This window comes from Nelusetta ayraudi, unplaced genomic scaffold (assembly GCF_046127955.1).
Source record: "Nelusetta ayraudi isolate G7.1 ecotype Tasmania unplaced genomic scaffold, CSIRO-AGI_Nayr_v1 ptg000225l, whole genome shotgun sequence".
NCBI classification, from domain to species: Eukaryota; Metazoa; Chordata; class Actinopteri; order Tetraodontiformes; family Monacanthidae; genus Nelusetta; species Nelusetta ayraudi.
This window is the reverse complement of record NW_027466274.1, coordinates 67,501-85,000: the sequence shown is the minus strand read 5'-3', so window position 1 is coordinate 85,000 and position 17,500 is coordinate 67,501. Positions and strand designations below refer to the sequence as shown.

Below are 17,500 nucleotides of genomic sequence, written 5' to 3'. Positions count from 1 at the left end.
CCAAAACAAATTCAATTCGATTCAATTCAAAGCTAACAAAATCTAGCGCACGGGCGCTGCTATTTGAAACCGGACCACTAGAGGTCGCAGTTTTACACACTGCACCTTTAAGCCCAATGACACAAGATTCATATTACAGCTGCCAAGACGAGACCGAGCACGACTTGAATGCAGGCAAAGAGTGTGTGTGTGTGTGTGTGTGTGTGTGTGTGTTTTTAAGTCCCGTGAAACAACAGAAAACTACCTCAAGTCCTGGATGCTTGTTGTTCTCCCGGCCCCCCAGGAGGTCCGGACTTGGAGTCCTTCACCACGGAGATCAGCCTCCAGGTCCCCACGCAGGCCGAGCTGCGCCACAAGCTGTCCTCGCTGTCGTCCACCTGCACCGACTCGGCCAGCCAGGACACCGAGGCCGGCGAGGAGGACGAGGACGAGGAGGAGGACACGGCGGAGCCGGGAGGAGGCGGCAGCAGCGGGAAGAGGAGGCGGCCCCCCCTGGTGGTGACCACCCTGGAGCAGGAGCAGGAGCAGGAGCAGGAGCAGGCGGTGGAGGTGGAGAGGAGCAGCAGCAAAGACTGTGGGGGGGGCAGGCCGAAGGTGTGAGGAGGTTGGAGGGACTGCTGCTGCTGCTGGAACACACACACACACACACACACACACACACACACACACACACACACACACACACACAGCCTGCATCTCAAACCTCCGACTGAGTAAAAAAAACACAATGGAGCAAATGCGCTGAGATTTGCACTGCCACAGGATCTTGCCTTAAAAAATAAGAGCACGGGTGTGACTTTTCAATTCCAATTGAATTTCTGTAAAAAAAAAAAGAAAAAAGGTTTCAATTCTTTTTAGAGTAACAACATTTGAAATCAAAGAGTCCCCAAAGTTCGACATCGCTTGAAGGAAACTAAACTAAAATCCTCTGTGTTGTTCATTGCAGCCGCCGAGCGTTTAGGAGGAAGTTTGGTGGGTTTTTTTAGGTGTGTCGATCTTTCCAAAGGTCAAAGGTCACCACCTAGCTCAGTCAGGTATTTATTGATCACATGACTGCAGTCATTTTTTTGGGGGGTTAAATTTCACTTTAAATAGTTTTTGTTCTGCCTCCTGCCGAAACAGAGGCTTGTTTGAAGGAGGCGGAGCCAAGAGCTGGCTTTTTGGGTGCTGTGGGGAGACACGTCCCTCTGTGACATCACGAGGTACCGACTGGAATTGGTACTCAGCAGTTTGTGGAGCAGGAGGAGGAGGAGGTGTGCGTGTCCAGTGTGGAGACGCTGGCTGTCGGGGGGGAATTTGGGGGCCGTTCAGAGCTGCAAACGTTGCTAAAAGTTGTAGAATTGGACAAAGTCGGCGTTCCTACCCTGACCCCTGTTCCTGCATGACCTTTCTGACCTTTCCCTGTAGACTGAGCGAAGACCCTGCAGGAACTTTACCTGTTCATTTAATTAGCACCAAGCCATAGTCAAATGGCCTGCAGGGGGCACATGCATGGTTCTGTGAAGGACTGGGTTTAGCAGCTGGACTCCCCGAGCTCCTTCCTTCCGGTTTTTAGTAAAAAAAAATAAAAAAAATAAAAACTTTTTTTTGGTTGAGAAAAAAATCTTGTCAGTTCTGCAATACCAAAAACACCAGAGAGCAGTGGTCTCACACACACACACACACACACACACACACAGACAGACTGAGAAGTGCCATTCCGTGAACCAATCAGAGTGCTTGGTGAGCTTCTCTCCTGCAGCCAGGACCGAACCTCTGCACTGGAAGAGACTTCAACTCTACTCACTGCTGTCAGTCCAGACCTTCTTCATCTTCTCTTCTTTGGACAAGACCTTGGTATTCATGTGACGTACTCCATCCTTCCCTCCCTCCCTCCCTCCTTCCTTCCTTTTCTTTTCCTACAGTTTCTGACAAGTTGGTAATAAACGTTTCTCCCTCACCATTTGGCGTCAATCGATTTTTGTCGCACGCACACTTTGGATCATTTGGCATCAACTTGATAACTGAGCTTTGTCCCAGTTTTATTTTTTGTAACCGTGTTAATATGTCTTTATTCCAGCAGTTAACGCTCGAAGATCAAATATCACAACAAGTTAAAAGGCCTGGCAGGTTGATGTGACGTTGTTTTTCTTTCTTACTGGAGTGTGAAAGTGTTGCTGTCAGGTGCTCAGCTAGCTGGACACTGCACTAGTTAGCATCATTTTCAGGTAGAAAGTCACATGATGTCTAAACACCCACCGTCTCTCTTATTTACAATATTTGTCTTATTGAAAGATTTGCATTGCATTAAAAAAAGCTGAGTGCGTTTCGAGGTTTCGTCAAAGCGGTTGCTTTTAAAGGAGCGATGCGTAAATTCACTGCGACCTGACACAAACACAGGTGAGAGCAAGAAGCTTGAAGACCCCTCTGAGTTTGGACACACTGGGGTTGCTGCACACCAACAGTCACACCAACAGTCACACCAACAGTCACGCAAGAAGAGATGACAGGCGCTTGGAAAGGAAGTGACAGTGAATTGCCGGTAAGTTTTTATTAAACCTTAAGTACAAACTGCAAAAGTAAAAAATTGTCAATATAACCAACATGAGACTCTCCGTCCGAGGGGAGGGGGAAAGGCCCGAGAACGCGGCACCAATAAATTAAGTCACCAGAAACCCCGCCGTGTCAGCAAGTAGTTCACACTGTAGAAAAATGGAAGGTGAAAGAAAACACGAGAGGAACTTCAAAACAAACCCAAAGAAATCCCGTCAGAATAAAAGATATTGTAAGGCCATAAAAACTTGACAACCACTTATTTATTATTATTATCATCATTTTGTTTTTTCATAATGTTGAAAACGCCCGACTTGGCATTTTTATTAAATAGTCCTAAACAGTTCAGTCTTCTGCGAGGGACGACAACCAACAAACTGGATTATAGGAGTTTTACCTTGACAGTCACCACTGGCAAGCTCAGTGCAACATGAGTAGCTACGACATTTCTTCTGGAATTTTCAGTAATGAAAATGTAAAAACCCATTTTTTCTTTTTCTTTTTTTTGTGAGCATCTTTTTTTCCCTTTTCATTAAAAAAGTAAAGCTAAAGGAAGAAAACTAGGCTGGGGCAGTTGGTGGGCCACTCGATATCTTTCTTTCTCAGTGATATAAGCAGCACTTAAAATTTGTTTTTCTTTCTTTTTTCTTTTTACACACGTTTACCAGAGCGACCCTGTAAGCATCAAACTCACACTGATGAAGAAAGGGAAATGTAAGGCTTTTTCTTCATCCAGCACCCTCCTCTGGAACCTCTCTCTCTCTCTCTCTCTATTCCTTCCTTCCTTCCTTCCTTCCTTCCTTACTCTTTTACTTTACCTCAGAAAAAAAGGTTCAAGTATTTAAAGAAATTTACAGGATTATGTACAAAAAAGTTGATGTTTTTTTTTTGTTGTTTGTGTTGGACTTCTTTCCTATCTAAAGTTCAAAAGAAGAAAGAAAAAAAATCACTCGTAATATATCTGAGAAAAGAAAAATGCAAAACGCCAAGAAAAAAAGAAAAACAACCCCAAAAGGACGATTTTTGAAGAAAGGAAATAAAAGAGAAGAGAAATAAAAAGTTGGATTTCACATTTTTACGCTCTTTGACTAGTGGCTCTACTCGAGATAAAACAATCAGAAAAGGAAAAATCCACAAAATAATAATAATAATAATAATAATAACAACAATAATAATATAATATAATAATTAATGTTGACTGGTGCAGATGAAACGAGAGGACTGGAGGAATGGAATGTTAACACGATTGCACATCTAGAACCAGAAAAGCCTCACAGAGCCTTTCTGACCTGTAGGGGGAGTCGGTGGGGGAATGGGTGGGTGGGGCTGCGTGAGCTAGCCGCTAGCCGCCGTTAGCAGTCGCTAGCTGGCCCGCCCGCCCGCCCAGATTTTTGTCTTTTTCTTTTTTTTTTCCTTTTAAGATTGAGCGTTGCGATGCAGCGACTGCAAGCAACAGCACCAGTGGAGCCGACCTCCGACCTCCGACCTCCGACCTCAACTTCAGGCACACTTTATCTTCTTTAGGTGTTTTGACTTGCTAGCAAAGAAGGGAGGGATCCTTCGACTCCAGCAGGAAGTCGAGGCCGAGCGCCCCACCCGCCCCCCGCTCCCGCCCCAGCCCCCCCCACCCCCCCACCCGCTTTCACATCCCAGCGGTGAACTGAAACATCCACAGTGACGCACACGGAAACTCACAGAAGACTGAGTGACTTCTTCAACAACAGAAACAGAAAGCAACAGAAATCAAATCAAACACAACTTGAAGCAACAAAGCCAACAATGTCTTTCAAGTTTTTACCTCCAGTTGCTACCCCCCACCCCCCCCTCCTCCACCCCCACCCCCCACCCACACCCCCACACCCGTTTAAAAAAAATATGCAAGGACCTGCATCTATAAAAGAATAGAATCAATTTTTTTTTTTTTTCAAAAGCAGTGATCTTCCTCGAACTGAGGCGAGAGAGAAACTTTGGGCGACTACGCTGACGTCGTTCTCATTCCACAGAAACTCCAGCAGGGAAAAAAAAAATCCAAAAAAATCCCCAAAAAAAAGGAAGAAAAAAAGAAAAGCAGAGAAAAGAAAGGAAAGGAAAGCCGCCTTTGATTTTTTTCCTCCCTCGGGTTCAGTCTGGGCACTGGGGGTGGGGGGGGGGGTGATGATGATGATGATGCAAGAGGAAGGTAACAGATGCAACCCAGCTGAGTGGAGGCAGGATGGCAGGAGGCTGATGGAGGTGAAGGGCACCAGGCCGAGGCTGCCCCTCACCACTCTTAATGCTTGTGATGTCACGAAGGGACCGCTTGATGGGGGGGGGGGGGGACACTCTTGACAAAAAAAAAAAGAAAAGCAAAAATAAACAAAATCATCGAGAATCATTAAAACAAATTCTTCTTTCACACTAGTGCAAAAAAGACATCTTTCTCTCCTCCTCCTCCTCCTCCTCCTCCTCCTCCTGCTCCTCCTTCTTTTTCTTGAACAAACAAGCCTGTCGTACTTAGGGGGAGGTGGGGGGGGGGGGACTATACTTTTGGAAGGTGTTGGGGGGGGGACTTTAAAAGCTCAAAATCATTAGATTTTAAATATTCAGGTGAGTGACACCCCCCCCCCCTCCCCAAACAACAAAATAAAACAAAAGGTTTGGCAGGGCTGTTGGGGGGGTGGGGTGGGCGGAGCTGCGGAGGCGTCCCCCCCCCCCTCAGGACACGGCGGCGGCCTTGGGGATGTGGGTGGAGGAGAGGCGGGCCAGCGACACCTCCACCGTGGCGGCCGGGCGCTTGCGGGGTCCTCGCTTGGCGGGCGAGGCCTTGGCGGGGCTGAGGGCGTGGCCCAGGGCGTGGCAGGGGTCAGCCCCACCCCCTCGGCTCACCACCACGCCGCCGTTGCTGCTGGCGCTCTTCAACATGGCGCGGCCGCACACCTGGTTCACCAGGTTGTTGATTTGCTCCTGATTGGACGGAGAAACACACAGAGACACAGAGAGTGAGTTTGACGGCTCGGCGCAGTGGGCGGCGGCTCGGCGCAGTGGGCGGCGGCCTCCCCACATTGTTTCCACTTCCTCTCTGCTGCTATTGGCCACGGAAACACTTTGCTCTGTCGCAGCTCCTGCGTCTTTGCTGCCATCCAATCAAATTTGCCCGTTGGGGGAGGAACGAAGGATGACATCATCTTAGAGTTCCTGCGCTGCCTGTCATTGGTCGCATTCGCATGATGTGTCCAACCCAGGGCCCGCGGGTCCAAACTGGCCCGTGACAGACCGGCTGTGTAGAAATAAAACACAGCCTGTGGCTGCTTGAAAGCAGCGTGGCTCAACTGGTGGCTCAAATCCACTTTCAGGTCGCAGCTTGGTGGACACTTTCATTTTATTTTCTTCTTCTTTTTAAAACATGGACTGTGGGTCCCGACAGTGCGCCGCTCGAGAAGCACTGCTTTAAACTGCATCTCCCACAATGCAAGTGACCACAGCGTTCCAGCGTCTCCACGTCGACCCTCATCCACTGTCTTCCTGCTGGGATGTCTCCCCCGTGTGGACAGAGAGGGAAGTGCAGCACAGGGCCGGGCTCACCTCGTCGTATCGGTACATCATCTTGAGGCCTCTGCAGGACTTCTGCTTCTCCACGTAGTCCAGCGCACACTCCAGGCAGAAGACCACGTTGTCCGTCTCCTGGACCACCTGCACAAGACAGCCACGCAAGCACCTGGGTCAGAGACTCAACATCTGGTCAGAGACTCAACATCTGGTCAGAGACTCAACATCTGGTCAGAGGTGCCTCCTGAATGATCGACCCATCAAGTCAACAATGAGAAGATGTCAGTGAACGATGTGAGAAGCAGGAAGTGAGCCTCATCCAACCAGCAGGCCCGGCCCCGTGGCTGCAGCGCCTCACCATGGACAGGTAGCAGAGGTGCTGGCAGATCTGGCAGCGTCTCTCCGACGACTCCAGCGCCAGCCACTTGCCACGCGGCTTCTTGCGTCCCTCCGCGGCGGCCAGGCCTCCGTCGTGGGTGCCGTAGCGGGCCGAGGACAGCAGGCCCGCCTGGTAGAGTTCCTGCCGCTGGCGCATCTCTATGTTCCTGAGGACAGGAAGCGGCGGCAGGTTAGCACCGCCAATCCATCACCTTGATAACAGCAATATCAACGTTGAGATGCATCATCTACCGCAGTGCTTCTCCACTGCTGGAGTCTCGGGACACACACACATGACGCCAGCCAATCAGAGCAGCCCCGCAACCCACCGGTGGAGAAACGCTGCTCTACCGTTTGCTTCCCGAGCACTGGGGAGAGCGAGCGCTCTGCCGCCCCCTACCTGAGGTCAGTGAGTAGGGCGGAGATGGTGGTGAGGAGGAGGCCGTTGTCCCTCTTGGACTCGGCGGTGGCGATCTGGTACAGCAGCTTCTCCATGGAGAAAGGTTTGGCTATACGCCGACACTTCAGGTCCTGCACACAAGGAGGCGCAACAACTCAGTCAGCAGCCGCCAGGTGAAAACACACACATTTCCGTTCTGTCATCGACTCCGAGGGTTTTCATTGTCATTTTAGCAAGAGGCAGGAAGGCAGCGAGGGTCACGTGACACACAAGCTGCCACAGAGTTGCATGCAGGCAGCACATGGCATGAATGTCACAGCAACCCTGAGAGGAAGTGTGTGTGTGTGTGTGTGTGTGTGTGTGTGTGTGTGTGCTCTGCTCATGCAGCCACTGGTGTTCACCACACGTCCCTCCATCACCATGATGGCCATGGTGGCAGCAAGCAGCATTTCCCCCTCTGCTCCATTACTGCTGGAACGAGCTCCAAAGGCTCCATCATGATCACTTCAACCACATTGACCCCCCCCCCCCCCCCAGTGGCCCGCAGCTAGAAGGCCACCTTCAGGTTCAGACACACTGACTAATTAGAGAATTAAAGGCTGATATTCACACTTTATTGATTCATCTCCACGCCTGCGACGGCTGCGTGTTTCAGACCTCTGGCCACAGGGGGGCAGTGTTGTGCAGATAGAACTGATGCTGCAGTTTTTTTGCCCATTGTTCCTTCCTGGTTTTATTTGAATCATTCACTTGCATTTTAATTTCCCATCCTTTCAGTTATTTTCGGGGGACTTTTAGAAATAAGAGAAAAGTTTTGGCTGGTCTGCGAGCCGGCGACCTCGCTGACCTTTGCGGCCTGGTAGCCCAGGTTCATCCAGTGCGGCGTGGCGAAGTGCACCGTCTCCGACACGCTGTAGCCGCAGCACACTTTGGAGACGAAGGCACCGGGGTAGCAGACCACGAACTGGCCGCTCCGCTGCACCGTGCGGTAAACCTTGATGCCTTTGCGGCACAGCACCTCCGGAGAGATCTGGAGGAGGAGGAGGAGGAAGAGGAGGGGAGGGAGGGGGAGGGGGAGGAGGGGGAGGGGGAGGAGGAGGAGTGGGAGGGGGAGGAGGAGGAGGCCGTGAGAAGCTGCTCTGATGGAGAGACGCTGCTGCAAATGTCTTATTTTGAAATCAGGAAGTGAGTGAGGGGGAAAAGCACCGACCATGATGTTCTTCTCCAGCATTTCCAATCCTGGGGTGCCGTTGGCCTGCAGCAGTGTGTGGACCACCTTGTCCAACTTTGCCTTCTCCTCAGCAGGGACAGAATACCTGACACACAACACACAACAAACACACACTTCAGTTCCCCGCTGGGCTCGGCCCGGCTCGGCCGCTCGGGCTCCTTTTCAACCTTCTCCCCTCGTTGAAATATTGATGGAGGCCTTTGGCCAGGCTGCACTCACCAAATGCAATCAGCACCAGTGTGTAGGTAATCAATATATGGAAGGCGGTTTTGGTCTCGAGACCAGCATGAGGTAGAAAAGACCATGCCAATGTTCAGCCAGGGAATGGTCACCCCTGAGGTGGGGGAGGAGGAGGAGGGAGGGGGGGGGGAGAACAGATACAGTTGAATACTTTGAGAAACTTTACAAAAAAAACAATGTTTTATTATTTTTCCAACATGGAATCTCTGTGCAAGCACTGCACCAGGAATCTCCCCCAGCCTCCACTAGAGGTCACTGTGCAGTCCCACACAGGAATACAACCTGCAGTCATCAGGTGTGATGTCACACATTCAAGACTTTTAAAGTCAATCTCAGCCACGTCAGTTTGTATGAATCCTCTCGGTGTTCTTTGTGCTACGTTGTTGCTGTCGGTTGTCCAATTCTTGTCTTCTGTATTTTTCATTTGTGCCCGTGTTGTTATTTCTAGTGAGCTGCAGATGGAAAGCAGCCTCTGGCTGAATGAATGAATGGATGGATGGATGGATGGATGGATGGATGGATGGATGAAGGTTGCTCACCAGGCACAGCACCCAGATGTCTTAGGATGGATCCAGAGTTATTAGGGAGTACAGTGAGGTTCCATCCATGCCTGAGGGAGGGAGCAACAGGACAGTCAGCTTCCCCGCTCGCCACTGCTTTCTCTGCCTCCAACATCAGTTTAGTGGCGACCGCAGGCTTGGATGGGGGCGGAGCCTACGGTCGCCTCGATCGCCGGCCACTTACTTTGAAAAGGGTTCCGACTTTCCTGTGGGGAAACCGCTGCCGTGCGTACTGGTGTCCACCTTCCCACAATGCACCGCCACGTGGCTGTCCCTCTGCTCCACGGTCCTCCAGTACTCTTGCTGCGAGGGGACGGAGGGAGGGGGGAGTGGAGGGAGGGAGGGAGGAAGAAGAAGAAGAAGGAACAAATAGAATGCGATGAAGCGGAGCGGCTGGGTTCCTGTGCAGGCGTGTCATAGGTCCAGACAGTCAGCAGCTCCGGTCGGCTTGGCGCTGACTCACCTCCACCTCGGCAGCTCCGGGCTCCTTGTTAAAGCACATGGTCATGGTGTTGCGGGCTATCCTGAAGAAGTTTGTCAAAGACACCGATTTCCCCTGCAAACACAGAGGGCATTGAAGGTCACACCAGTGGCCTCAGCGGTCAGGAAACAGACTGGGGACATCGCTGGGCCGGCCTTCAGACAGACGAAATGGCAACGATCCTGCAACAGCAGCAGCAGCAGCAGTAGCAGCAGCAGCTCTGATCTAAAACTCCTCCTGGTGTCACTGAAGATGATGTCACTCCTGTCATGCAGCCTCTGTTCCAACCACTGCCTGTGATGGACACTGCACATGAACCTGCATTCAGATCACAGGCGTCAACCTCTGGCCCGCAGACCAAAGAAGGCCCACAGAGTAATAATATTTGTCCCGCAAGGCGATGCAACATGACTGCTAGAGCTGCTGGCCCGCTGCTACCACACAGCACTGGCCTGCTGCTACCACACAGCACTGGGCCACTGCTACCACACAGCACTGGACCGCTGCTACCACACAGCACTGGGCCGCTGCTACCACACAGCACTGGCCTGCTGCTCCCACACAGCACTGGGCCGCTGCTACCACACAGCACTGGACCGCTGCTACCACACAGCACTGGACCGGACCGCTGTTACCACACAGCACTGGCCCGCTGCTACCACACAGCACTGGACCGGACCGCTGTTACCACACAGCACTGGCCCGCTGCTACCACACAGCACTGGACCGGACCGCTGTTACCACACAGCACTGGCCCGCTGCTACCACACAGCACTGGCCCGCTGCTACCACACAGCACTGGGCCGCTGCTACCACACAGCACTGGGCCGCTGCTACCACACAGCACTGGGCCGCTGCTACCACACATGGCAGAATGCTGACCGCTGTTCTGCACTGTGACATCTGGAGGAAGGTTTTTCCAATGAATATCAAGACTTTGTCCAAGTTTAACATTTTGGCCCCACCCCTGAGTTAGAAAGACAGAGGGTGATATGAATGGAAGTGTACTGTGTGAAGGAGAGCAAACAGCCCATAAAAGGTGTTGCAGTGTTGCAGTGTCGCAGTGTGTGTGTGGAAGTGAGCCACTTGTTTCCAGTGCCTGTGAGAACCCAGCTGCTCCGGCCACACTGTTGCCATTGGATGGACTCCACCCCTCCAGTGTCAATCATCTCCCACAGCTTCAGTCTGAGAAGAGTCTCTATGCAGGGTGCTCAGACGTATTAACAGTGGGTGATTATGTTACTGCACAACAATGTTGTGACACGGCTCCACTACCAGTGAATGAAAGAGAGGGAGGATAATAACCACAACAGCAGTGATTTGTCAGGTTATTCCCCTCTTTCTCAAACAACAACTTCCTGTCCCGTCCACATGGATATGTGAATAAAATCCAGAGCACTTGGGAAAACATTCCAGCGTTCAGTTGCGACTGGCAGACACAGGAAGGGAGGGTGGGGGGCGGGGGGGAGGAGGAGGAGGAGGAGCCTGGAGGGGAGCTGACCTACATTTCAGCTGGACAGAATCAACACAGCTGGCGGCGCAGTGAGCGAGGCACGCGGTCCCTCGCTGCGGCGCCAGCGCGTCACGTGACACCATACCGACGGCCCGGACATTAACGCCGTCGCACCGCCGCCCCCAGCCGCCCCCAGCCGCCCCCAGCCGCCCGGACCAGACCCGCTCCTCTTCCTCCGCCGTGACGTCGCTCCAAACGGCGCCGTGACGCCATTTTGCGTCGACACGTTTTCTTTTGATAGGCACAGACTTTCAACCGCACCAAATCAAAACACCTGATGTGTTCCATCTGCAGGGAAACGCAGCCAGGACGCTGACAGACTGGAACGCTTCAGAGTCTTCACCAGGAAGGATTTAAAAATAAATAAATAAAAATGTTTTTTTTCTAATCAGAAAAAATGGCGCCCTAGTTCCACATTTTGACTGCACAGTTATAATAACTAAGACCCCGCTAAACGCCTCTGTTCCTGTTGGACTATTTCACATCGGATGTTCCCTCTCATCCATGAAATCCCGATGATCAACTTCCTGCTCTTCTGCTTCTCCTCTTAGTGGAGTTACCAGCACTGCCATCTAGTGGCAGGACCGCTGTAATTCACCTGCTCAAACGGCTTGATGAAAGCCACAGCGACTCTGCTCCTCCTTACAGCAGTGCAGGGTAGCACTGTGGCTGCCAGAGTCCCCGGACCTGCAGGCTTTCAGTGGTGTGCAGTTGTCATGGTCTCCCTGTGTCTGCTGGCCTCCCCCCACACTACAAAAACATGCATGTGAGCTGAACTGGGACGTCTACACTGACTGCAGGTGTGTGTGAGAGCAACTGGTCCAGCGTGGCACCCTGCCTTCACCCTCTGACTGCTGGAGGAGGCTCCAGCAGACCCACAGCACCTCAGGGTGACAGCTCAGGCTCAGCAAGAAGCAGCTGACAATGGATGGATGGAAGGAAAGAAGGATAAATGGATGGAAGGAAAGACGGATGGAAGGACGGAAGGATGGAAGGACGGAAGGATGGATGGAAGGATGGATGGAAGGATAGATAGATAGATAGATAGATGGATGGAAGAATGGATGGATGGAAGGAAGGAAGGATGGAAGGAAGGAAGGAAGGATGGAAGGAAGGATGATGGATGAAAGGATGGATGGAAGGATAGATAGATAGATAGATAGATAGATAGATAGATAGATGGATGGAAGAATGGATGGATGGATGGAAGGAAGGAAGGATGGAAGGACGGAAGGATGGATGGAAGGATAGATAGATAGATAGATGGATGGAAGGATGGAAGGATGGAAGGAAGGATGGAAGGACGGAAGGATGGATGGAAGGATGGATGGATGAAAGGATGGATGGAAGGATAGATAGATAGATAGATAGATGGATGGAAGAATGGATGGATGGAAGGAAGGAAGGATGGATGGATGAAAGGATGGATGGAAGGATAGATAGATAGATAGATGGAAGGAAGGAAGGATGGAAGGAAGGAAGGAAGGAAGGATGGAAGGAAGGAAGGATGGATGGATGGATGGATGAAAGTTTCACACCTCGGTGCTCTCACCTTGTTAATACATTTGTGCTGGTCGCTGAGGACGCCGCCGTCCTCCTGCGGCGGATGCACCTGCCGCTGCTGCTCGTCCCCGTGCTGCTTGTCCTGCTTGCCCGCTTTTTCCTGAGTGAAGAGCCGGCGCCGGCCCGCTTTGACCTGAGCCTCCAGCTCCTTCAGACGGTGGTACACTCCGTTGGTGCGGTGGTGCCCCCCCGTGGCCCCGCCCACTATCCCGCCCACCAGCCCGTTCTTGGGCTCGTAGCGCGGCAGCACCAGCCCGCTCGGCGCCGACAAGTCCGACAGGCCCTCCAGGGGGCCCCGCCGCGCCTCCAGGCTCCTCTTCTCCTGCAGGACGTCCTCCAGCAGCCGCAGGCGCTCCTGGGCGCCCAGCGAGTCGTAGGAGAGGACGTACTGCAGGTAGGCCTCCTGCAGCTTGGCCAGCCGGTCCTGCGCCGACTTGGGGATGCGCAGCAGGTCGGCCAGCTTGGTCCACTTCTTCAGGTCCATCACCTGCTGCATGCCGCCCATGTCGTTGATGAGCTGGAAAAAACGAGACAGGTCCACTTCGCAGCCACCTGGGGGAGCAGAGGAGCAGAGAGAGTGAGGGAAGGCCGTGGACGAGTGGCAACGTTAAGACTTTAACAGACTGTTGGGGAGGAAGGAGGAGGTTCTCACTCCTCAGTCTGGGTTTGAAAATGACATTTTCATTCAAGTGGAACTCATCGAATTCAAACTAAAATGACATTTTTGAAAATCTCTCGTCTGAACTCTCAAAGTCTCAGGCATCCATCAGGGCGACCTCTCTGAGGTCAACCTCTCTGGCGAGCAACCTGCCGTCGCTTCTCAGCAGCTCCATCATCTCAACAGTAGAAGAAGAAGAATGTTCAAAGGGCAGTGAGGACTTTACTTGGCGGTCAAGATGTTTCTGCTTCGCTGGTTGCTAAAACTTTAGGTCAAAGGTCGGGGCATACAGGGCAGAGGCCAAACCCAACAAATCTCATTGGTCCGCTTTGAACGTGAGAGACGAGGCTTCCGCCAACCACCGTGCACTTCCAAACACTTTGCTGACGGGCTCCTCACCAGATGGATGCTTGAGATAAAAAAAATAATAATCAAATGGTTTTTTAGAAAACAACCCATCTGCCAACTGCAGATTAAAAGAACCTGGTCGCCGGGCAAATGTTCCAACAAAGGATTTCAACCATTTTGGAGCTTAACTACTTGAAGGAATGACGAGAAGGATGAAAATAAACTATGGTCAGGTTATTTCCTGGCTGCCAGGCGCTGGCCAAGGAGGCAGAGAAACTGATCAATGGATCAGCTGATCAATGGATCAGGAGGAAGCCTCCAGCTTCTTCCTTGGGGTTGCTACATCCTGGTCTTTGTAGAAGTTGTATGATGTGGGCTTGGTGGCGTAGTGTTCCATCTGCTCACTGTACACTCTCTGTCTCCTGGTTGTTTTGATGGAATGATTATATTTATAAAAAACCACGCTTCTGCATTTGCTGTGTTGTCTTTGGCAGCGTCTGAGACTGCAAGAGCTTCATAGCTTCAGCCTCCTCTCCTTCAATCCAACACCGTTTGCTTCTTAGTACCTGTCATTGTACAGGTGCACATATGATGGAATGTATTAAACTAAACTACTGAGTGACAAACTACGTTCTCCATTTTCTTCTGTATTCCAGTTATTCTCTCGCTCTCTACGCACTACTTGATGAGCGGGTTTGCTGACAAATAATTGTGCAGCTGAGAAACTGATTATCCTTTGGGATAAATAAAGCATTCCTCCATCCATCCATCCACCTACCTACCTATCCATCCATCCATCCATCCATCCATCACTCACCAATGACCGGTGGCTCCTCCATGGTAATGCCCTGAGATTTGAGGTGCTTGCGGATGCAGGCCAGGCGCTGGACGTTGGGCCCCCAGCGCCGGCCCAGCATGTGGACCCTCTGCACCTGCGTGACGAAGCGCATCTCCTCGTTCAGCTTGCACTCGGGCCGCCAGTCGGGCGGCGGCACCACGCGGCACAGCCCCGCCGCCTCCGCCTGCTCCCGCACGGCGTCCAGGTAGGCCAGCGGGTCCTGGAAGTCGCGCGGCGCCGGCCGGAAGACGGGCACGTCGCCCAGCCGGGCCCAGCCCTCCGGCCGGCTCCGCTGCCGCTCCCACTCCTTCTCCTGCTCGCCCTGCCGCGTCGTCTCCTTCTCGCGCTCCCACTCCTTGTCGCGGTCGGCCGCCGCCGGCTTCGGCTGCCCGCCGCCGCCGCCATTGGCCATGGTGGGCGGGGCGCAGGAGGAAGAGGAGGAGGAGGAGGAGGAAGAGGAGGAGGAGTTGGTGGCGGAGGGTAGAGAGGTCTGTTGGGGGTCTGAGGTAGTGCTGGGGGTCTGCGGGTGGGCGTGGCCCCCCGCCGGGGATGACGAGGAGGAGAGGGAGGAAGAGGAGGAGGAGGAGGAGGAAGAGGAGGAGGAGGAGGAGGAGCTCCGGCCGTGTGACCTGCTCTGCTGCTGCTGTGCTTGTCGAATCAACATCAGCTTGCCAGCCGAGGCCCGCTTGGGCCGCTGGTTGACCGGCTCCGCATTGGCTGCTGGTGTAGGCGGGGTCTGCTGGGGAGGGGGAGGAGTCAGCGGGAGCGGGCTGGCAGCTAGCGTCTGCTCGGGAGGGGGAGGACTCTCGGCCGGGTGGCCGTTGGACAGGGAGGCCGGGGGGGCGGGGCTGGCGGCGGCAGCCTTCTCCTGATTGGCCACCTTCTTGCTGCTGCTGCGCGTCTCCAGCGGCGCCGGCTGGATCTTCGCCTTCTTGGCTTCGCTTTTGGCTTTCTGCTCCACCGCGCCCGTCGTCCCCACCGAGTTGAGCACCACCTCCAGGCGGCGCTTGGAATTGCGCAGCCCCTCCCGGCCGAGGCACTCGGCCTGCTGCCTCTGCTGCTGCTGCTGCTGCTGCTGCTGCTGCTGCTTGGCTCCGCCCTCCTTCAGCAGGTTGTTGTGCCGCTGGCTGCTCAGCCGGCCGTTGAGACGCGTGCCGCTGCCGTTGTGCAGCCCGTTGGATAGTAGCACCTGTTTGCGTGTTTTTGCATGACTGTGGTGGGCTGCTGCTGCTGCTGCTGCTGCTGCTGCCGCCGCTGCTGCTTTTCCTGAGTGGGCCAGCCCGTTGCTGCTGGCTGCTGGCTGGCTGTGCTGATTGTGATTGTTCGCTGACGCTGACGTGGCGGCGCTGCTGCTGCTGCTGCTGCTGCTGCTGCTGTTGTTATTGTTGTTGTGTTTGTTGCTGTTGCCCAGTTTGGTTTTCCTGCCCAGTTCTTTCTGTTTGGCTTTGGTGTAGGTGACGTGGCCCTTGGACACGGTGGCTGTGTACTTCTTCACAGTTTTGGACGGCAGTCGGAAGTCGCGGGCCTTTTTGCCGCCGCCGGATTGCGCTGAGCCCGCCCGCGTCAGCCCGTTCAGTTTAGAGACCTGCAGGGGGCGAGAGAGAGAGAGAGAGAGAGAGAGAGAGAGAGAGAGAGAGAGAGCAATGAGTGTGAAGGTACGGTATACAGTAAAAGAAGCAGCAGGAGGAAGTCAAGAGTTCAACTCCCTGCTTTCCACTGCACAAATCTCTGAAAAAAAAAATTCCAAACTTTTCAACAACTTTTTCGTGACCTTGGTGAAATTTCCATGACCTCAGCACAATCTATAAATACATGTGAACCTTTGCCAATTGCCTTATGGCACAACACGGTAAAGGCATTACAAATACAGACAGTGTTTGTGTTGGTTGGTCAGTTTAATGATAAGCTAGCTGGCTAGCTGGCTAGCTTCATTCTGTCCATGCCATGCAGCCCAGGCATTGTGGAGACACAGGACTATGGGGGGGGTGGGGGGGGTGGGGGGGGCGCCAATGTTGGGGCAGAACAGCAAAAAAATTCACGGTCAAATTTCACGACTGCTCCAAAACTTTCAGTGGTTTTCCATAATTCCACAGCAGGTTTTCCATGACCGTGGGAACCCTGGGAATAAAACTGCCACTCTAAATACGACGTGCCCAAGAAAAATGTATCCAACCCCCCCAGCCCCACCTTAACCTCCTGTAACGACTGCACTCTGTAATGTGAAATCAATTGGGAGAACAATAGAAAAGGGGCCCGAGCCGAGCCGGCCCGTCTCAAACCCTCCGCTGCCGCTCAGACCAGAGCCGCATGTGGAGCAGCGGAGGGGAAACAGTCATCTGCTCTGATTACTGTACTTTCTGACGCGGCTCGACGCAGCCCCAAACTGCCGTCAACACACCCAGAGCTGAGGAGGACCTGCTGAGCGGCACCAGGAAGAAGAAAACCCAAACCACTACATCACAAGATAAACAGCAGTTTAGTGGTCGGAGGAGGGAGGGAGGGAGGGAGGGGCAGGGAGGGGGCGGCGGCTCCGTGCTTCCTGTGAGCAGATGGCTGGACAGTTTGAGGCGGGAGGTGGGGTCACAGCCAGTCCCACAAACACAGCCTCCACTGCAACGCTGTTATTCAACGTTGGCTTGGAAGGAGGAAAAGTGGGCCGACAGTTTTCAAAGGACCCCCATTATCCCAGGAGCCAGTTTAGCCCCGTGTTTACAGCCTCCCGCTGGAACCCACGGCTCTGCTTCTGACCTTCAGCACATTCTGAAGAACCAACACCTCGCTGGGGAGGAGAGTGCTCGCTAACCGCCGTCCTCTATGATGTCACAAAGGGCAGATTTCCAGGGTTCGGAGGAAGAGGAAGAGGAAGAGGAAGAGGAAGAGGAAGAGGAAGAGGAAGAGGAAGAGGGTGAACCGTGGTTTGGTTGAGGTTCTGGGTTGACATACTGTGGGTTTGCTTCGGGTTTGGGTTTGTCTGCGCACCAGAGTAGAAAGTGAAGGAACGCTGCAGAAACACAGAGACCTGTTTGACCTGAAGTCTACTGAGCTCAGCTGCTTCCCCTCGTCAGGCCCATTAATGCAAACATACATCATCATGCATTTATGACCTGGGCACAACAAAGTTGCAAATCACTCAGCTATGGTGAGGCCTGGAAGAGAGAAAGAAAGGAAGGAGGGAGGGGTGGAGGGGTGGGGTGGGGGGGGGGAGGAGTTATCAATCCCAGCCAGGCGCCACA

The 17,500-nt window shown here is 53.1% G+C and overlaps 2 protein-coding genes and 1 long non-coding RNA gene across 7 annotated transcripts in view; 1 reads left to right on the top strand and 2 right to left on the bottom strand.

Annotated features, from left to right (window-relative positions):
* Nucleotides 1–1,944, top strand: part of dtnbp1b (dystrobrevin binding protein 1b) — a 26,733-nt gene extending 24,789 nt beyond the window's left edge. The window contains exon 4 of one of the 4 annotated variants that reach the window (XM_076016399.1): nt 284–1,944. In XM_076016399.1, the coding sequence (XP_075872514.1) occupies nt 284–600 (317 nt within the window). In that variant the 3' untranslated portion in view covers nt 601–1,944. The remainder of the gene's footprint in view (nt 1–283) is intronic. The other 3 variants (XM_076016400.1, XM_076016396.1, XM_076016397.1) reach the window with 3 other exon arrangements.
* A 556-nt stretch (nt 1,945–2,500) lies between these two features.
* Nucleotides 2,501–4,351, bottom strand: LOC142881931 (uncharacterized). Its single transcript, XR_012925723.1, has 2 exons — nt 4,169–4,351; nt 2,501–4,138 (listed from the first exon to the last, which is right to left on the bottom strand). It is a non-coding gene; the product is annotated as an uncharacterized LOC142881931 (long non-coding RNA).
* A 257-nt stretch (nt 4,352–4,608) lies between these two features.
* jarid2b (jumonji and AT-rich interaction domain containing 2b) overlaps nt 4,609–17,500 on the bottom strand; it is a 47,865-nt gene continuing 34,973 nt past the window's right edge. Inside the window, exons 7-18 of one of the 2 annotated variants that reach the window (XM_076016385.1) lie at nt 14,247–15,852; nt 12,413–12,975; nt 9,330–9,422; nt 9,051–9,169; nt 8,846–8,916; nt 8,286–8,400; nt 8,046–8,151; nt 7,683–7,865; nt 6,836–6,966; nt 6,416–6,602; nt 6,094–6,201; nt 4,609–5,475 (exon numbers count right to left, since the gene is read on the bottom strand). In XM_076016385.1, coding sequence (XP_075872500.1) covers nt 5,227–5,475; nt 6,094–6,201; nt 6,416–6,602; nt 6,836–6,966; nt 7,683–7,865; nt 8,046–8,151; nt 8,286–8,400; nt 8,846–8,916; nt 9,051–9,169; nt 9,330–9,422; nt 12,413–12,975; nt 14,247–15,852 — 3,531 coding nt within the window. In that variant the 3' untranslated portion in view covers nt 4,609–5,226. The remainder of the gene's footprint in view (nt 5,476–6,093; nt 6,202–6,415; nt 6,603–6,835; nt 6,967–7,682; nt 7,866–8,045; nt 8,152–8,285; nt 8,401–8,845; nt 8,917–9,050; nt 9,170–9,329; nt 9,423–12,412; nt 12,976–14,246; nt 15,853–17,500) is intronic. The other variant, XM_076016386.1, reaches the window with a different exon arrangement.